The sequence below is a fragment of the Drosophila biarmipes genome, chromosome 2L (genome assembly GCF_025231255.1).
Source record: "Drosophila biarmipes strain raj3 chromosome 2L, RU_DBia_V1.1, whole genome shotgun sequence".
In the NCBI taxonomy this organism is placed as follows: Eukaryota; Metazoa; Arthropoda; class Insecta; order Diptera; family Drosophilidae; genus Drosophila; species Drosophila biarmipes.
In genome coordinates this window covers 12,534,045-12,552,888 of record NC_066612.1, presented here as the reverse complement: position 1 = coordinate 12,552,888, position 18,844 = coordinate 12,534,045, and the positions used below count along the sequence as shown (strand labels likewise).

At 41.9% G+C, this 18,844-nt stretch overlaps 4 protein-coding genes and 1 non-coding gene across 8 annotated transcripts; 2 read left to right on the top strand and 3 right to left on the bottom strand.

Annotated features, from left to right (window-relative positions):
* Window positions 1–254: 254 nt before the first annotated feature.
* Window positions 255–3,706, top strand: LOC108033492 (sodium- and chloride-dependent glycine transporter 1). 2 transcript variants are annotated; one of them, XM_017107832.3, is made up of 9 exons: window positions 255–546; window positions 950–1,081; window positions 1,135–1,295; window positions 1,356–1,453; window positions 1,518–1,984; window positions 2,494–2,642; window positions 2,758–2,886; window positions 3,024–3,230; window positions 3,285–3,706. In XM_017107832.3, the coding sequence occupies exons 1-9, from the start codon at window positions 384–386 to the stop codon at window positions 3,552–3,554; spliced, it is 1,776 nt and encodes a 591-aa protein (XP_016963321.1). In that variant the 5' UTR covers window positions 255–383; the 3' UTR covers window positions 3,555–3,706. The 2 variants fall into 2 exon arrangements, with proteins under 2 accessions (XP_016963321.1, XP_043950152.1); XM_044094217.2 differs by having other exon boundaries at window positions 1,135–1,453.
* An 827-nt stretch (window positions 3,707–4,533) lies between these two features.
* On the top strand, window positions 4,534–7,344 carry LOC108033298 (sodium- and chloride-dependent glycine transporter 1-like). The gene is made up of 9 exons (XM_017107565.3): window positions 4,534–4,832; window positions 5,104–5,235; window positions 5,296–5,459; window positions 5,520–5,611; window positions 5,724–6,193; window positions 6,246–6,394; window positions 6,543–6,671; window positions 6,749–6,955; window positions 7,010–7,344. Exons 1-9 carry the CDS (start codon window positions 4,682–4,684, stop codon window positions 7,283–7,285), a joined length of 1,770 nt encoding a protein of 589 aa, XP_016963054.1. The 5' UTR covers window positions 4,534–4,681; the 3' UTR covers window positions 7,286–7,344.
* On the bottom strand, window positions 7,317–10,210 carry LOC108033297 (sodium- and chloride-dependent glycine transporter 1). 3 transcript variants are annotated; one of them, XM_017107564.3, is made up of 9 exons: window positions 9,906–10,207; window positions 9,126–9,421; window positions 9,013–9,068; window positions 8,768–8,891; window positions 8,380–8,713; window positions 8,170–8,321; window positions 7,983–8,111; window positions 7,727–7,927; window positions 7,317–7,654 (listed from the first exon to the last, which is right to left on the bottom strand). In XM_017107564.3, the coding sequence occupies exons 1-9, from the start codon at window positions 10,078–10,080 to the stop codon at window positions 7,352–7,354; spliced, it is 1,770 nt and encodes a 589-aa protein (XP_016963053.1). In that variant the 5' UTR covers window positions 10,081–10,207; the 3' UTR covers window positions 7,317–7,351. The 3 variants fall into 3 exon arrangements, 2 of the variants coding, with proteins under 2 accessions (XP_016963053.1, XP_050741180.1); XR_001768664.2 differs by lacking the exon at window positions 7,317–7,654 and having other exon boundaries at window positions 7,788–7,927; window positions 8,170–8,316; window positions 9,906–10,210; XM_050885223.1 differs by lacking the exons at window positions 9,013–9,068; window positions 9,126–9,421; window positions 9,906–10,207 and having other exon boundaries at window positions 8,772–8,891.
* On the bottom strand, window positions 9,488–9,672 carry Trnay-gua (transfer RNA tyrosine (anticodon GUA)). Its single transcript has 2 exons — window positions 9,636–9,672; window positions 9,488–9,523 (listed from the first exon to the last, which is right to left on the bottom strand). It is a non-coding gene; the product is annotated as a tRNA-Tyr (tRNA).
* A 307-nt stretch (window positions 10,211–10,517) lies between the features above and the next one.
* On the bottom strand, window positions 10,518–18,530 carry LOC108033998 (thioester-containing protein 1 allele R1). The gene is made up of 15 exons (XM_017108726.3): window positions 18,104–18,530; window positions 15,608–15,785; window positions 15,068–15,546; window positions 14,678–15,008; window positions 14,339–14,622; window positions 14,166–14,277; window positions 13,956–14,102; window positions 13,222–13,897; window positions 13,034–13,165; window positions 12,559–12,980; window positions 12,154–12,501; window positions 11,922–12,099; window positions 11,512–11,867; window positions 10,992–11,448; window positions 10,518–10,930 (listed from the first exon to the last, which is right to left on the bottom strand). Exons 1-15 carry the CDS (start codon window positions 18,187–18,189, stop codon window positions 10,704–10,706), a joined length of 4,413 nt encoding a protein of 1,470 aa, XP_016964215.1. The 5' UTR covers window positions 18,190–18,530; the 3' UTR covers window positions 10,518–10,703.
* Between the last annotated feature and the right edge of the window lie 314 nt (window positions 18,531–18,844).

The following is an 18,844-nucleotide window of genomic DNA, read 5'->3' as shown; positions in this document are numbered from 1 at the left end:
TTCGACTTTCTATTTTCAGTTTAAATCACACCCTCAAAATAAATTGCTTCTTAAGAATTAATGGAAATTAATTTAGTGTGCTGAAACTTTAACCAAAACGAATACGATTTTAGTATAAACAATCTTAAAAGTTGTTAAAAATTGGTATATGATTAACGACTTAGTATTTACTGCCTGCGTTAGGGCAAAAGCATGTAAGTCCGGTAGAACAGAGTCTAATCAGCGGATCCGGATTTAGTTCGTCTGCATCGGTTCTACTAATTGGTCCGTCAATTTAAAACAAAGCATACCGACACCGCACGAAAGAATTTTACTATTACTAAATTTATACTGGGCGTGTTTACATATTAAAATATTAATATTATATTAATTGGCGTGGAATTATGGTATCTAAATCATCGGATGGCATTGGGGTAACCCCCTTTTCCTCAAACCTAAGTCGAGGGAAGTGGGAAAAACCCTCGGACTATTTATTTGCCTGCTTTGGATTAGCTCTCAAAATGGATATATTTGTGGACTCATATTGGTTCTATTTTGATACGTACAGTAAGTAGATGAAAAGTATAAAAATAATTAAATACTTTTATATTGGATTAAAAGTTTCAAGGCTAACCTAATCTATTTGAGGGCGTTACGCTGTAAATGCTTTTTCTCTGAACCTAACTGTCACATGGCGCAAAGACTTTTCAGCCTAAATAAGTATTTTGTATGCTTAATGTGTAATAAAGATTTACTTGAATTGATTTTAATTTAATAAATACAAAAAGGTTCTTCCAGGCTTCACGTTTTGTATTTAAATTATTTTATTATTTGAGTTTGAGTTTTTCAATATTTATTTATTGACTAGTATTGATTTGTAAATTTAAACATAAAACATTTTAATAAAACTTTACTTATTGCTATATGTTACTGTCATTTCTTCTTTTAAATACTCATTCATTTAACTTAGTTATTACAATGCTGCCGCATTTTTTGTATATGGTGATCTATTTGGTTCCGATTGTGGTGATTCACTCATTTATGGGCCAGTTTTCCAGCAGTGGCTTTATCTCCGCCTTTCGTCTATCCCCTTTTTTCAAAGGTAAGAACCAAGAATGGACGGAATTTATATTAATATCGTAACTTAAAATTTAGGCATGGGATATGTCAGCGTTTTCCTGACCATCTCCATGCTCATTTACTACACTATTTTTGCTGCTATTCCGCTCCTCTTTATTATCAACTCTTTTCGGCCCACTCTACCTTGGAGCTGTGAAGGCCTAAAGTCGTGGCACAATGATTCCGAGCTATCGACTGTAAGGAAATTGTTTAAAAAAATTGAATACAGAAATAATATTATTTTTTGGTATTTTAAGACGTGTAATATGACCGAGAATGCGAAAACATTTAAGATTGATAACGAAACAAGCTTTGAATTAACCATTTTTCATGTCCCTTCTGTAGTCTACTTTCAGTAAGTATAAACTGTGCCCAAATTCAAATCTCCCTGAATTTATCTGATTTCTCCCTTTTTATAGAAACCATTTTGAAACATTGAAAGACGGCAGAGCGCCCGCTAGTCGGGACTATGAGCTATCCTGGCACTTCGTGGGCCTTTTCGCTCTGGCTTGGGCAATGATTGCTATTATATTCCATAGGTTCTCAGAGACGGCAAAGTTTGGAAACTTTATACGTAACATGGTTATTGGGACCCTAGTTCTTCTTTTAGTGTGTTTTGTGCGCTTTCTATTTCTTCCAGGATTATATTTGGAACAAATGATAGATGTGAGAATTTATTCAAATACAATGGCTAGGGGAGCTACGTCAACATTTATCATTGCTCTACAAGCCTTCGGAGCTGGCTGGGGCAGCGTGATAGCCCTCTCCAGTTTTAATAAGTTCAAGACCAACATAATCTCGTACAGTTGGATTATTTCCTTTGGACAGATCTTCATTTACATAATGTTTGGCTTGGTGTCCTCTATGCTACACCAATACTTTCATGGTAATTAAATCTCAATTACACCCGTTACTGGTAAAGTAAGGGGTATACAAGACTCGTCGGAATGTATGTAAAAAGTAGAAGGAACCGGTTTCAACCTTTTAATATATATTCTTGATCAGGTTCACTAGCCCAGTTGATCTAGCCATGTCCGTCCCTCCGTCTGTCCGTCCGTCCATCTGTCCGTCTGTCCGTCCGGCCGTCTGTCCGTATGAACAGTGGGACTTGGCATGCAGGGAAGATACGTCAAAAAAAGTTTGCCGCCCACATTTCCATATACTGAATTAGCGGGTAATTGGCTCTTTACAATATCGCTTTACTGCTTTTATATCTCCGTTTCCTTTATGCTCCGTAAAACTGAGTAACGGGTATCTGATAGTCGAGGCACTCGACTATAGCGTTCTTTCTTGTTTTTCCACAAATAATAAAGCCATATTCAAGAATCAAGCTAAAATTATTTTATACCGCCAGTGAATTAAGGATTGTCTTAATCATTCTATTCTTTGTTTCAGTAAACGCAGATACTTCGTTTTCTAGTTTTGTTCAGAGCCATTGGCTATTGTTTTTGTCTAGTGCATCTGCCTTGTCTTCTGTGGGCTGGCCGAACCTGTGGACTCTTATTTATTATACCATGTTATTAATGGCAGCTCTTATTGTCATGGTTAGTATATTTCCATATTATCACCAGTTTACCCTATTATTCTATTTATTCAGTAACAATCTTTAGTATTTTACAAGATTTCTTAAAACTTTTTCAATATTTTTGTACATTGCAGTCAACACAATTATTTACTGTCCTGCAAAGTTTGTTTGACGAGTTTGATGAACTTAGAGTGAGGAAACAGGAGGTAATCTTTTGCCTTATAGGTGTCCTTGCATTTAGTTCATTTTTCTTCTGCACAAATGTAAGTACTTTATTCACAAATATATATACACTATTAACAAGCAATTTTGTGGTTAAAGCCTACTTGAAATAATCTTAAAAACTGTATAGATTATACTTTTTTATTGCGTATTGTTAAAACAAAAATCTTTCTTGCAGCATGGCATAATACATTTTTCAGCATTGAGTCTTGATGCTATTTTTTCACAAACTGTGCTCCATTTATTGCTAATTTTCGTGGTTTTTTGGATATACGGCCCAAAAAGTTTCCAGCGGGATATTGAGTTCATGTTGGGGCAGCCGCTTGACTCCTGGAAGATATTTTTACTCCGCTTCGTGGCTCCGATCATTTTAGTGATTTGTCTGGTTTGTTATGCACTTACATTTGTGAAGTATTATTTTGTAGCGCTTTCCTACTAGATAGGTGTTGTGTCCGAAGCGGAGCACTCCTACTTCCCAGCAGTGGTCCTCTGGATGTCCATTATTCTGGTAGTGTTACCCATTCTGGCCATCCCTGGTTACGGATTATACTACCTTTCCCAGAGCCCAGGCACCTTTCGCGGGCGCCTAAGACGCATCTTTCAACCCAACGATTGGTACCCGGTAGAGATGGAGTACCGCCAGCAGTACCAGGAAACTGTAGGAAACACTGAGATGACCCATCAGTTTTTCGGGGTAACCGAGGATTAAACTAAGAAGCAGTACAAAATATAAAAAATATATATATAGCCCAAAGCCTAAGTAGCTTTAGCTGTCTATCCGTGTTGCTACAGTTTATAACTTAAGGCAATCAGTATGTAAACATATAAATATAAAAATATGTACTCGTATGTGAATGCAGACCGTTCGTGTTGCTTATTCATCTTAACTTTAATAATTTTAAAGGTATTTTAAAAGTTGATGATATCAGATTAGATGTGGAACAGTATGAAATAATTTTATGAATGCAAAAAGGGCTGCAAATCGAGAGAACTTTTTAATTTATTAAGGTATCGAAGAAGTCAAATTTCAAAATAAATTTGTACTTACTTAATAATATTTATTTCAAAGTCCACTGTTTGAATGGTGTGAAACCGTCAGTCTAAAGTTTAAACAAAAGATAAATGGAGATATGATAGAGACATATTACCCGCTTTTTCAATATATGGTAATGTAAGGTAATGTATGTCTGTCGACCGACAGAAAGATTTAAACGTTTTAGCCATTTGTGGGCGTTAGTTTGGGCGTTGCAAAAATTTTTTTAGGTCAGTCGATAGGTATTAATGAAACAAAAACATTTCAGCGCTACAAATGTTCGCAAATTGTGGGCGTTAGAGTAGGCGTGGCAACTAAGCTTGCGCAGGAAGCCCAGGAATCTGCATCCCAACTCCCACACCTCTAGCTCTTATAGTTTTTGAGATCTCAGCGTTCAAACGGACGGCTAGATCGGGTCGGCTAGTGAACATGATCAAATATATATTTACTTTATGGGGTCGGAATCGCTTCTTTCTACAGGTCACATACAGCAATAAATTGTCAATGCACATGCAATGTTTTATGCACATGGAATGGAAGAGATTTCTGCGACACCCCCGGAATATAATAAGTAGTTGAGCATCTCTGTCCCGTGCGATGAGCTGAGCAGCGACTGGTACTCGAGTACGGATTCAGTTCTCCGGCATCGGTTCTGCTAATAGGTCTGCCTATTCAAAGTAAAACGCTCGTGAATCGTTCAAAAAAGAATAATAATACTTGCACCAGCGTACAAACTCAGATTACTTATTCGTTTATTAAAGCGTTATACAAGTCCACTTTCTCGGCGATTTTGGATATTGAATATGGTTCATGGCACTGGCCAAAAGCACTTTTCCCCCGATCTCAATCGAGGAAAGTGGGAAAGACCTTCGGACTATATATTTGTCAGCGTAGGATTAGCTCTGAAATTGGATGTCTTTGATTTTACATATTATTCGCACTACAATTTGGGCAGTAAGTAGTACAATTGTGTAACGCCATGCGTATACTATAAGGCAAATAAGTTCAGGGATAGATTAATCTTTTAAGGGGCGTTGCGCTTTTGAGGGTATTTCTGTATGACATTTGCCGAAACTGCTCTTCATACAAGCAGATTGTTGTACTGCAATTTAGTTCCATTAAAGCTAAAATGTCAAATGGAAGAGTGCTTCGAATAAGTTTGAAGTCAACATTTTTAGCTTAGAAAAGAATTATTACTATTGTTTTTGTAATCTCTCTTTTTTAGTTCTTGGAATATTGATTTACTTCACCTATATGGTAATTTACTTGGTTCCAATCATATTCGTTCACTCCTTTATGGGTCAGTTCTCCAGCAGCGGCTTTATCTCTGCCTTCCGCCTGTCTCCTTTTTTCAAAGGTAAGTCCCTAGAGAGACTAAATTGAAGTTCATGGCATAATATTAAAATTGGCTTTTTAGGAATGGGATATCTCAGCGTAATTCTAAGCCTCTCAATGCTCATTTACTATAGCCTTTATGCTGCTATTCCGCTTTTGTTCATAATAAACTCCTTGCGACCCACTTTACCCTGGAGTTGCGAAGGCCTAAAATCCTGGTTTAATGAGACCCCTGGACGACCGACAGTAAGCAATTTGTGTAGGTAGAGTTACTTAAAAATAACACAACTTCCTTGGTTCTTTAAGATATGTAATTCGACAATTAGTAGCGAGTATTCTAAAAATCAAAACAACACAGATAAGAAGGAACTTTATGTTCCTTCCGTGCTCTACTTTAAGTAAGTACGTAGTTAACTGCTTGATTATAATTTTAATGTCATGATTAGCTTTAGTAGCTGCCTCTCTTGATTGATTTTAAAAAGAGCTGGCTCTTTCCCTTCAATTTTGCAGCAATCATTATGACAGCCTGCGAGAAAAAGGATATCCAAATAGTAAGGATGACTATGAGTTATCGTGGTGTTTCATTGGATTATTCGCTATAGTTTGGGCAGTGATCGCATTTATTTTTTATAAATTTTCGGATACGGCTAAGTTTGGAAAATTGATACGATACATGGTTATTGGGACACTGACTCTCCTGTTAGTGTGCTTTGTGCGGCTCCTCTTCCTTCCAGGAGGTCTTTCGTGGCTAGATAGATATACTGCTCCAGAAGCCAGTGATTGGTTGGATAGCTCCACCTCCACATATCTCATCGCTATGCAGGCGTTTGGAGCTGGCTGGGGCACTGTGATAGCCCTCTCCAGTTTTAACGAGTTCAAGGCCGACATAACGTCGTACAGTTGGATTATTTCCTTTGGTCAAATATTTATTTACAATATGTTTGGCTTGGTATCCTTTATGGTGGACCACTACTTTAAAGGTAACTACTATTTTAAGTTGTTATAGTTTTTACTTATGGCTTAAGATTTCAGGGATTGCTGAAGCTTCAGATAATGCGAATGTCAACAATATTTGGGTAATGATTTTGTCTAGTGCCAGTGCTTTGTCCACCATGGATTGGCCAAACTTGTGGACAATCATTTACTACTCTACGTTGTTTATGGCAGCTGTTATTTTGATAGTGAGTATAATTATATAAATATTTTTAATAATGGAAAACTTACACATATTATATTTAAAACAAATAAAACTTGCATTATTATTAAGAGACAAACTGGAAAACCGCTCTTCTAGTCTTTATAAAATGTATTATACATTTTTCATTGCAGGCGACGCAGATATTCACCGTCCTACAAAGTTTGTTTGATGAGTTTGAAGAAATTAGAGCGAGAAAACAGGAAGTTACATTTGGTCTTATTGGTGGGCTTGCAGTGTGTTCAATTTTCTTTTGCACAAACGTAAGTAGGACTATATATCTAAGGCATTCAAAACCTGTCTTTCATTTGTAAAATAACTCCTTTTCCTTATATTCCAGCATGGTATTGTTTTCTTTTGTGCTTTCTATGGCGACTCCATTTTTTCGCACAGCTTGCTACATTTGCTGCTACTTTTGGTGGTTTTGTGGATATATGGCCGCGATCGGTTCCAGCGGGATATTGAATTTATGTTGGGTCAACCGTTCGCCTCCTGGAAGATTTTTATACTCCGCTTCATTGCTCCAATTTTTTTTGTGATTTGCCTGGTTTGTTTTAGACTAATTTGTTATTATAGTTTGGACTAATACTTTTTGTTATAGCCCATGGGAGTAAAATGGTCCTTATTTAATCACTTTACTTGGCTCTCACTAGAATTCCACGTAATGTGCATTATTGTGCTATGGTTACCCATTCTGGCAATACCTGGAATCGGACTCTACTACCTTTCCCAAAACACTGGAACATTCTACGATCGCCTCAGACGCACCTGCCGACCAACCGAGTGGTATCCGGTTGAGATGGAGCATCGCCAGAAGTACGAGGAGGCTATAGGAACCCCAGAGACTACCCACCAGCTTACTGATCTGTTAAACTAAGTGGTTCCTTCAGAATTTTCACAAACATATGTCGCAATATTACAAATATATATATATTTATAAAATCTACTTGATGCTCTCCATGTCTGTCTCAGACATAAATCCCGGCATTTTTCTCTGCCTCCGGAAGGCCTCGTAGTCCGCCCGATCTTGCGGATCCGCCGGCGTCCAATCCAGGGGCTTGAGGCGCTTCTTCAGGCTTTCGCACAAGGTGGCCCGCTTGCGGATCATGATGTAGAATATGTAAAGCGGTATCCAAATAACTGATGACACAAAACTGGCCCATCCGATCAAAACGGCCCACTGGGGGTACGAAACGTTGTTGTAGGTGATCGTCCTCATAAACACAATGCTGGTAATGAGAATGAACTGAGAGAAGGGTAGCAATAAGCAATATTATAAGAAATCGAAGGTTTGGGAAGCAAAGGGAAAGCAGCTCACGATAAGGACTAGGGGCGTGATGATCTGCCACAGGATCCTCCAGTACAGACTTGGTTTTCTACCGAGCATAAACTCGATATCCAGCATGAAGTTTTTAATGCCATATATCCAGGCCACCATAATTATTTCCACCAGACATATGACAATAACGGCTATCGCCGAGGAGTACCAGTCGAACAGTTGGAGCACAAACATGCCGCCCTGAAATAAGAGGTGAAGAAATTTAGAGGGCCCAAAATTCTCGGGGAGAACTCACATTTGTGCACATTATAGTTGAGAGGCCGAAAAATAAGAAACAACATGCCAGCGTTAGTTTCCATTTGTGCTGCCTTATCCAAGGCCACTCATCCAAGATCGATGACATGATAGCCTCCAGTTGTACAAACTTCGGATGGGTGCGTATTTAGTGGCACCAAAGATCTTTAGATAACTCACTAACTTACCACACTGTCGATGCCCAGTAGAAAAAGCATAACGAAGAACATGAGTGCCCAGAGTTGCGGCACTGGCAGCATGGCTATGGCCTCCGGATAGGTCACGAACGCCAGTCCCGCTCCACCAGTGGCCACCGTCTCCACGGGAATGCCCGACTTTTCTTTGGATGGACGACACCTGAAGTTTAAGAGCCTCGCACACACCGATAAGAAACTTACCCGAGAGAAAGCCCAGCACGGCAAAGACCACAAAGCCCGCAAAAATGCTGGTAAACACGTTAATCGAAACTATGATTACCGCGTCGCACTTGGCATTATTACGGAAATTGCTAAAGCTGGCCATGTTGACGATACCACCCCAGCCGGGTCCCAAGCCGAAGAACATCTGTATGGCGGCATCGGCCCAGACCTTGAGGTCCAGCAGGCGATGCCACTCGGGATACAGGTAGAACTTGATGCCCATCCAGGCCCCGGGCAGTGTGACTCCTCTCACGAACAGGATGAACAGCAGAACGTAGGGAAAGGGCACCGTGAAGTACACGACCTTGCCCACCTGTAATTGGTGGGATAATGGATGATGGAGCCCATTCTAAGCCAAAGGACTTACGGACTTTATTCCGCGCATTAGGCACAGGTAAACGATAATCCAGGTGATCAGCAGGCTCACAAGTTGTTGCCACACCATGCCACCCAAATCGGAGATGTCGGATGAGATCCTAAGCACCTCCAGGCTGCGAGAGGAGATGTCAATAGATTAGTGTACTAAAAATCCAGCAAAGGCAAATAAGTATATCGAATAAGTATATTTTTTATAAAAAGTAAAGTTAATCAAAGGATAATTCAGGGACTTACTGAAAGAATTCGTCGGCAGCAGTTTTGAATCCATCAGTATGGTTATGCTTTCCCAACTATGGAGTCAAAAATAATACTTTAACAACGATAAATTTGGTAGTTCATTGGCTCACGTCATTGGGCGGCACACAGTCATCGGTATTCCAAGGGTTGTCGCAGTCCTCCCAGGGCACCTTTTTGAAGAAGCAGTAGGAGATCATGCGGATGGGGTACGATATAATCACCGAGTAGTAGCACACGCAGTAGGCATTCACCACCACCTGAGCGATTCCGGTTCCCTTCAACAGGGGCGTCATGCGGAACATGCCCGTACACCCAGTGCTCGAAAACTGACCGATCAAGAGCTCCATATAGAAAAGTGGTATACCGGCTAGTATCACCATCAGCATGTAGGGGATAAGAAAGGCGGCTAAGGAAAGGTATTAGGTATTAATAAGCCGGAAAAAAAAATAATGAAAGCTCCCCAAAATAAGTATCCTTCGAGCCGGATTTGAACCAGCGACCTATGGATTTCAACATATCGCGATTCAGTAACTGATGGCACAAGAGCAGGCGCTTTCTGGGCCAGGGTATTGTTTGGCCCAGAGTTCATCCTCTACTCGCATCACCAAGCCTCGGAAACTCTACAGTCCACCGCTCTACCAACTGAGCTATCGAAGGCGTCGCCGTTCGCCTGGCCAAATGGCCATCATAAGTGCCGGAGCTTTGCCAGCTTTCACTCGAAAGCTATGGCCTAAAAATAACCACCGCCACACTCGGTGCAGCCCACTCATTTACTGACGTCACTGCTGTGGTGCGCTATTTTGGGAAGTGGCAAGAGCTTGAGCTCAGTCATCGATGTGTGGGATGGTGGGTGGTTGGTTGGGTGGCTACGTGGGTAGGGCATTACTTACCACCGCCACTGCGGTAGCACAGATAGGGGAATCGCCAGACATTGCCAATGCCAATGGCATAGCCGAGTAGCGAGAGAATGAACTCCGTCTTGGACTTCCACTGGCCACGATTCTCGTCCCGCTCGATGCGCTTCTTCTTGTGCGGTGTCGTCGTCGGGGGCGGTTGATTGGCCATTGTCACTCAAGGCTGCACTCCGAATTTACCATACTGAACTAAGGCCAATGGGGGTTTGAGTATAAATTGTTCTATTTTTAGACAATTTTTTGTACGCTGTCAAAAAATGAAAGAACACATGAACAAATGTATATATTCATGTTTATCTGTCAGGAGAAATGTGGAAACATATTCCAGAAAACCAGCGGAGAATGAGACTCTTGCGTTTCTCTTTACTCCATAAGTAACGTTCCTAAGGTTGTAGAAAAAATACGTATTGTTTTAAGATACTAGGTTAGTTAGTCGATCGCACTTCATAGTTAAGGCCTATTTTGTTCGCATGGGATGTGCAACACCTATCACATTGTAAAAATGATTGTTGCATACTTTTAGACACCTTAAATTAATTTAACAATTCATTTTAAATGCCTTACAATAGCCCCAATAAATTAAAAAACTTTTGTTTAGGTTTTAGTAAACGTTATAACATTTTATTGGCAACACTTTAACATCGTTAGATGTACTTAAACCAGGTTTAGTTCACGGCATTCATTAGGCTAGCTTAGGTACTATGTGAGTGGGTTGTTAAAGCTTCGATTTCCTTGTTGGTTCCACATTGCGTGGCAATAACAATATCATCATCATCAACAGCAGAGGGTCTTCAAGAGGACCAACAGAGCAGTCACTACCGACAAGAGTGGAATTGCCTTGAGGTCAGGGCTTGCACCGCGACCCGCTATCGCGGTGTAGTCATCAGGTCGCTTGGACTCGCGTTTCTCGGCCTTTTCGCAGAGGTCACCGCAGTTGGCGTGCTCGCAAATGTCGCAGATATTGGACTTGGGGGCCCTGTAGAACTGTCTGGCACGACGAGCTAGAAGTTAGAAAGGTAATTAGGTGAATGATTATCATTAAAACCAAATTAATCATTTTACCATTGTCGTAGTAGTCATACATGACCACGGCCACAGGTCGATGTTTGGTGACCTTGACCGTCTTGTAGGCATGCAGAGTGGGGCAGACCTCCCTCCTGTCCAGGTAATCAAAGTAGATCACCACCTTGGTGTTCCTGTTCTGGGTCTCCACCTTCTTGATCCGCTCACTCGATTCCAGGGTGGGAAGTGTATCCCTGTCCACGACGAATCCACTGGGGAGATGCACCTCCATCACGGCCATATTGGAGCGCTGCTCATCCTCGCCAGCCACGGAAACAAAGCTGGCGCAGGCCGAGAGATGGAGGTAGTCCGCGTGGGAGTTACGATTCACAGTGGGATCGAGAACAAAACGTGGCCAGGCACTGGTCACATTCGTGTTATATGTATAGCTCACTTGGGCAAGCGCCAGTCCGCGACCAGTGGCCGAAATGCTCAGGTTTTTGAGGTTGTTGGGTAGCTAGATAGTAAAACAGTTAAGAATCACTCATATAAGAACAGAGAAGTAGTTTCCTTAACTTACCTCCACTGACTGCAGAGCCAGTGAGTTTTCAGCATTCACATTTATAATGGTTTCGGCGCCTTCTCCGTAGTGGAAACCAATTTGAAGATTATTGCCCTGGCTCGAAAAGCGTTCGGCAAACATGAAGAGTGCCTGCAGAGCTACCACCGTATCCTGGGAAGCCACAAAGCCACCTCTGGAGTTCCGCTGATCCATCAGCCATTCAAGGACGGGTAGGGCATCGCGCACCAAGTTGTTCTCCAGCAGAGCCAAAGCCGCATAGGCGGAGATCTCGATGTTTACACTACGGGTAGCATTGTACCAGGGTGACAGCTGTTCTCCAGCAGGCGCCGTCTTATTCCACCACTTGCGACCATCTAGAAAATAAGTACTTTAATGAAAGTATTTTTTATAAAATTGTATATTCTCACCCTTGTTGGTGGCCAACGAGTCCAATCGCTGAAGGAAAGCAGCCTTGGCATTATGATTGGCTCTAGAGAGCACATATGTGCCCAGGGCCATGGCATGCAGATTATTGGATCCATCCAAGCCCGTGGTGATAAAGTCCAGCGCCTTGTTGATGCTATTCCGGTATTCCGGATAGAGATCCTGGACAATACTGTTTTAATATGTCATTCTTAGGATGAACGCCCTTCGACTTACCACATTCTCCATCAGAGCCAGGGTCACAAAGGCAGTCAGACTGATGCCGTCGTCGCCGAATCTCTCGAAGATATCGCCCCGCTCCTCGAAGCCACCATTAGCCGACTGAACGCTGCCGAGATAGGCCAGTGCTTTCTGCAGGACATTGCTGTCCACTTGGGTGAAGGGAGCCGCTTGTCGCAGGGATCGGGCCACATAGGCCGTCAGCCAGGTGGAACTGCGTTTGGCATCCAATCCAAAAGCACTGAAAGCACCATTCTCGTGTCGATAGTAAAGAATTCTTTGGTAGCCCACTGCCAGATTATTCATGGCACGCAGCTCCACTTCCGGAGTGAGTTGGCGAAGGCGCTGTGAAAAGGATTTGATACATAAAATAGGTGATATTAAAATATAATATTAACTCACCCCTAGGTAGCGTAGGGCCATTAGGTTGGGCACAAAGTTGACCATGGTCTGTTCGCCACAGCCCGTTGGCAGAAGGATTAGGTCGTTCAGATTTCCCACCAAGCTGCCTATCAGATCGCCAACAGCAGATACTTCAATGTGTGTAGATTCTGGAATGGCATTTCTTGGCACCGCAATGGTCACGTTCCTCCTATTCTGGGACTTTTCTGAGTTCAGGTCGATAAAAAAACCCCTGTTAACCCGCTCTGTGGCTCCAGGGTGCTCCACCAGAAGATTTTGCTCTACTGTATCGCCAGCTTGGGAGGAGGCAGCCATTGCCTTGACCAAAAGGGAACCCACTTTCTTGGGGGTTACGATGAAGGATACCGATCGGGAGGACCTTCCCGGCACTTTCAGGGATCTACGTCTGTAGAGCTCGACCTCTATAAATAGGTATTTATATTATCAAAATCGTTGCCTTATAAGGTTAACTCACTTGGTTGATTGGTGGCCTTGGGATCTAGCTGAGGGAAGTCAAAGTCCAGGGCCGAGTTGTAGAAGGTCACCTCCACTCTCAGATCGCTGTCTCTGTTGTTGCGCACCACAAACGGTATGGCGATGAGTTCATCTGGTAACAAAAATGATATTATTTCCCTTTCTTTTACTACCCAAACAAGACCTTACCTCTTTTTATGGAGTAGGGCAACTCGGTGGTTATGTAGAACTCTTTGTAGGCCTCCAGTTTGCCATTCGCCGGAGACAGTCCCAGGCCATTAACAGGATCCAGGGAAAAAGCAGAAACCACCCAGGAAGTCATCTCACTGGGAATCCTTTGGTGGATAAAGTTCCTTCCATCGCTGCCAGCGGAGATGTTCAGGAAGAGCCACGTATCCGCCGGATCGCGCATCACATGAACCCTTGGATTGTGCCAAAAAGGTTTCGGAGTGTAGGAGAAGGCGTATCGCCCTTTGCCCGGAGGCAGTGTATTAACTTCGATTTTATGGGCTGGTCCTATGTCTGTCTTTCGCACAGTGGTCAGTTTGTCCTCCTCGGGACCTTTGGAAGCGTCTCGTCCCAAGGACGGACTGCTCTCAGCTTCCTTTTCGATGAAGTAATCCGTATTGGACATTGTAATCACTCCAGATTCCTTGCCAGGTGATCCCATTGGGGTGTTGACATCGTTCAGTTCGTACGAACGCAGGGCGTCCATCAGTCTTTTGTGGGTCAAGTCGTGACCACTCCTCAGGGCATTGGCATTTTGATCCACCAGCATGAGACCCACATAAGAGTAGGGCTTGGTGCTAACGCCTATATCTATATCTTGGCCAGGAGGCGCTCTGATTGGAGCCTCGATTTGTACCTATATTAGATTATATGGAATCAAGTAAAGTAAGTAAGTAAAATTCGACGGCACCTACCGCATTAAGCAGATTTTCCTCAAACTGTATGACCTGCTCATCATAAACAAACTCTCCATTTACTACAGTGTATACCAAAAGCTTGGCCCTCGGCATCATTGCAAATGGAGCTAAGAATTTAATGGTGTGGAATGTGCCTTCGGCCACCTAAAAGGTAGTAATAAGTAACTATCAAAAAAATATTTAGGAATTTATTACTTTTCAACTTACATCAACACTACGAGAAAGAATAATATCGCCACGTCCGACAACCTGATACATAAAGTATTTAATCGGCTCAAAAGAGCGCACCACCACAGATATTTCCTGATTCACAGTGGGTCTGAAAATGTTTTTGTTAATAGAAATGCTTTTATATAATCATTATCCGTATTTGTACTCACCTGTCGTTCAACACCTTAGCAGTAATGTAGTTTTTGCTGTGCAGATGTTTTCTCGGGATCTTTCCCACCTCACTAATCACACCCTGATAATCGACAATAATGGAATGAAATTCGTCCTGATCGCCGATGGGAACCGTAAACTTCATCTTTATCTCGCCACTGGCATCTAAACTGTAGGAAGTACGATTATACATCTCACTGCTGCCATAAACGTTCGTCAAATAGGCGGTGATCTGAGGATTAAAATCCCTCAATGGGCTGCCATCATTGCGAGCTATACGAGCCTGGAAAATATTTAATTTTACATACGTTTTAAGTAATTATATTTTGACTTCTTACTGTAGCTTCAAAGGGTACTCCGGGAATATAGTAGCTGGGCACTTTGACAGCCTCCACACGGTAGTGATTCAAATGCAGGGTCATGACTGTTGAGTAGTTTTGCACCGAGCCCGTAGACTTTTCCTCAACCAGTGCATCCAGAAGATACTGCCTCTCATAGTCCTGTTTCAGATGAAGCTCGTTCTCTATATCGAACTCAAAGTAAGCATTGCCATCAATGGGCACAACTTTTCGGGTAATGAGATCATTAACAAAAGGTTGGAGCGAGCCAAAGAAAGTGGGATATATGGATAGGGTGGCCTCACCCACAATTGGCTGACCGAATGCATAACTATTTAGAACGGGAGATGATTATCTTATTAACTTTAGGTGGGTAAATAGAAAACTTACTGCGCCCTGATAGTGGCTGCTATTTTGCCATCCTTGTAAATAGCATTTCTGGGAGTATCTATATCTACCACGAACTTGGGCAGAATATGATCGAGTATCTCGAATGTCTGTGTATGGGTTTGTTCCGATACTTCCACAACTATGGACCAGGTCCCGAAACGAGGATAATCGGACAATCGAAGTTCGTTTGAGTAAATAGAGTTGGTCAGCCGAATGTCCTTGTAGCTTCGAATAATATTGTCACCCGAATCCTTGATATCCACATGCACCCGTCCATAACCGCGAGCCGGCTTTAGGTTGGCATCCAGAATTAGCACTCTGTAGTGAACCAGATCCCCGGGCTTGTAGATGCTTTTGTCCGTCTGAACCAAAACCGTATGTTGCTTGGACTCGAAGTGCAGCTGGGTCTCGTTGGTAAACTGAACTCCGCCCAGCCCTTCGGCAGTGAGACGATATCTGTCTGTTTTTAGGGCGGGAATCTAGAGGTGATTTAAGATTTAATGGATTTACTTTGCTAAATAATTTGTTTCTTACACCCACCTCAAAATGCAGTAGTTGTGTGGAAAAGGGTCGCAACTCCACGGTCTTAAAGTCCGTGTAGGAGCTTCCCAGAATCCCCACTTTGATTGTGGCTGATTCAGGGGCATTATGCAAGCTCACGGCCACATGAAATTGAGAGTTTGGTCGCAGTGTATTCGGGGCAATAATAGAGTACAGCCTGTAATATTTTTAAGAATGCCAGATAAAATTAGAGAAGGGTAATTTGAAAAAACTCCACGAATGAAACAGTTGAATAAAACTTTAAAGATATATATACTAGAAGCACGCGGGATAAGTAGAAAAATCACTGAAGTACACATTTGAAATAACCATATATTATTATAATATATTTTATATATTTCATATGAATTTCCATTGATTTGGAATTTTGGTATCAACTTCAAAACAAAATACCCCTTCACCTAACGACTGCCCTACAAAAAGCAAACAAAAAGAGCTACAGATTTAATGTTCGTAGATAAATGGATTACACCTATGCTGTTGTGCTATCTGAATCTTTTCTTCGCCATTCATTCACGCGTCTAACGGAAGACAATACCCCAACCCGAAAGAGGGTATTGTACTTTAACTCTCCGGTCGGGTCAGCATCAATCGCGGCGGTGCGGTATTTGTCGGAAATGGTTGGATGTGGTTGGTGGTTCGGGTCGGGGTTGTGGGAAGTGCGGCAGAGTGGCTCGAGCTATAACTATTTTTGTGTGGTTTTCTTTTGGCTCTTTCTCATCATGCAGAAATTGGAGGACTTTTAAATCAGCCGAATCAAACAACTGCAGCTGAGGATCGGATCTCATTTAAAAATGTTTTGTTATAATGGTAATTTTGTGCTACCTTATTAGGCTATTATAAAAACAGAATTTATTATTTAAGCCATATCTGACACAATTAGTAACTAAATTGGGATCATAAGAAAGCATTCAAGGTATTTGGAAATAGAAAACCAAACTATATTTTTTGATATCATTTGTCAGTCCCCTCAACTCTAAAACCTCGCCATAAAGAGCGTTATAAAACAATGTTGCTTAGGCCAAGTTAGTTTTTCATTTAGCTTTTCCATAAAGTACTCGTTTTGGCGGCAAGTACAGCCTGCTGCTTTTGGTTGTAAGTTTCGGGCTATTCGTTTAGTTGGTAGCCAAACTGCTAAATTTATGAAGTGCTCCCTAACTGTGCCAGCTTTTGGCGTAATTCACAGTTTGCGCCTGTTCTAATTCCAATTGGTGTGGCGGGTCTAACCTGTTCCCACCAAAACATTTTCTTTTGTGTTTATATCACGCTTGTTAGCCTAAAAAACAGGTTCCCCTGGCGGTGGTCGGTGCCGCAAAACGGTTTTCAGCCAGCAGGTAAATGGCAAAAACAATTTCGCTTTTGCTCAAATTGGCCGCAAAGCGCAGGCTTCAAGTTTCCAGTTGCAGTCGCGATGTTTCACCTGATTGACTCTGCCATGGGGTGTTAAACTACTGTAACCAGGCGATTTTCATAGCCAATCTCTTCTTTTCCGATCCGGGTTCAATTGACTGAAATTCACCCACATGCTCGGGCAAAATCCAGCCTTGAATGAGTGCCCCATATATGGTAGCAGATTGAACTCGAGCCAACTCAATGACAGATCATGAATATAGGAAGAATGACGAGGAAAGCACCAGAAGTAGACGCCTCCAGTGGAACGGCTGACATTACTCGATCAATCACAGTTCTTGGTACACACGGAGCTGAATAAATTCGCAAAGTGATTATAAGATCGCCTCGACTGGTCAGCTTTCAAGGTGAGCCATCGGAAATGGGTACACAAGTAGCAAACCGTGTTTATGTGTCACCCCAACCAGCAGCATCAGGGTGAATCGAGCGCATGAGACAATGATACCGATTAAGAAGTAATAAATACTTGTAGAAATTGATTAAGGACTTTTACAAAATTAACTTTGCCTTCAGTAACCTAGGAAAGTTATAGTATCCCAAACATTATTTCTAGTTAAAATAAAAGTTAAGGAATAACTAACTTTTTCTAAGTATACATTTCTAAATAAATCCCTATATTTTTATAATATTTCGCAACATTTCTGACATTGCATAAGACTCATTTTTTCCTTTTTCATCGGAATGCATTTCCTTTTTAGCATCTTCCCACCTTGCATCACCCTAGCCAGCTAAATATGCGTAGGCTGTCTCCAATTCGCCTCCAAAAATCGCGTTGGCTTCGGGTTATTTCATCTCCAGACTTGTTTCGGTCTCGTCAGCTTATTATGACAGTAATAAAACCCGGGGCTAATTTCTTGATTACATGTTGTTAATTACAGCTCTGCGTGGCGGCGGTGTCCCGAAATTCTCACTCATCTGTCGAGTTCGTCGCCTAAGTCATTCGTTTTCCTGGCTTCATCTGGAGTGGAGTGATGTCATTTCACGGCATTTAAATATGATTCCATTTTTTGTTTGCTATTTCAATGTGTCACCGGTAAGGGTGATGTGAGTCTGAGTTATACTAACCCCTGGGCCGTTGTTTGGTAGAACAAACACGCGGTGACTAAGATCAGCACTGGAATAGACCCCAGATCCGCTCCCTGGAGGCGCATTTTTTGCTTTCTTCTTTAAATCACGCTAGCAAAATTAAGTGTAAACACGTTTGGTCGATTGTCGAATTGTGTATTGGCATCACATATTAAAACAAAAATCAAGTCGAACTTTATTGCCGTGGGCAGGCGCGTTGCTCCTTCTCACTCGCACGGCCACTGGACGTGTGTATCGCCCTCTCACTCGCGATTGCAGCAGCACCGAAAGCACCGCAGATTGCCCAAGACGAAGTGCGCGTTTTCGGAGCGACTTTACCCGCTTTTGCTTTTTTGCGCGATTTTCACCTTTGCCGCGGAACGCTCGCGATCACCTGTTGTCCGCTTGAAAGCTCACTGCCAACTGATTTCTCAAGTCGCCGATCGCTCTTGCAATGTTTGAATTCTCACAATAGTTATAAAAACAATGTGCCAAGGAAGCTTATTTCGGCAAGGCAGAGCTTTCGTACCCTAGTTATAAAAACCCTATGAGGCAGATATTAAATAAAACTACATTTTGATTTCAATAAACAAAAAAAAATATATATATTTTTTAATTAAGGAATGGAACATAAAGTTTAAACTGTTCGTTAATGCCTTATGCAACTTAATTATTTTATCATTTTTGTTGATGTTTATTTTTTTAATTTGTTCTTAATTTATGTGATTAGTTTTCAAACGT

Bases quoted from the DNA above. Each gene is read 5' to 3' on its own strand.
- LOC108033297 (XM_017107564.3), bottom strand. From the start codon at position 10,080: ATGGCCAATCAACCGCCCCCGACGACGACACCGCACAAGAAGAAGCGC. The intron at 8,322-8,379 runs GTAAGTTTCTTA...GTCCATCCAAAG, and splicing joins CGTGCTGGGCTTTCTCTCGG to AAAAGTCGGGCATTCCCGTG. The intron at 8,112-8,169 runs GTAAGTTAGTGA...ACCCATCCGAAG, and splicing joins TACTGGGCATCGACAGTGTG to TTTGTACAACTGGAGGCTAT.
- LOC108033998 (XM_017108726.3), bottom strand. From the start codon at position 18,189: ATGCGCCTCCAGGGAGCGGATCTGGGGTCTATTCCAGTGCTGATCTTA. The intron at 15,547-15,607 runs GTGGGTGTAAGA...AATCACCTCTAG, and splicing joins CACAACTACTGCATTTTGAG to ATTCCCGCCCTAAAAACAGA. The intron at 15,009-15,067 runs GTAAGTTTTCTA...CGTTCTAAATAG, and splicing joins GCAGCCACTATCAGGGCGCA to TTATGCATTCGGTCAGCCAA.
- LOC108033298 (XM_017107565.3), top strand. From the start codon at position 4,682: ATGGTTCATGGCACTGGCCAAAAGCACTTTTCCCCCGATCTCAATCGA. The intron at 5,460-5,519 runs GTAAGCAATTTG...TGGTTCTTTAAG, and splicing joins AGACCCCTGGACGACCGACA to ATATGTAATTCGACAATTAG. The intron at 6,956-7,009 runs GTTTGTTTTAGA...TTTTTGTTATAG, and splicing joins TTTTTTTTGTGATTTGCCTG to CCCATGGGAGTAAAATGGTC.
- LOC108033492 (XM_044094217.2), top strand. From the start codon at position 384: ATGGTATCTAAATCATCGGATGGCATTGGGGTAACCCCCTTTTCCTCA. The intron at 547-949 runs GTAAGTAGATGA...CATTTAACTTAG, and splicing joins GTTCTATTTTGATACGTACA to TTATTACAATGCTGCCGCAT. The intron at 2,643-2,757 runs GTTAGTATATTT...TGTACATTGCAG, and splicing joins TGGCAGCTCTTATTGTCATG to TCAACACAATTATTTACTGT.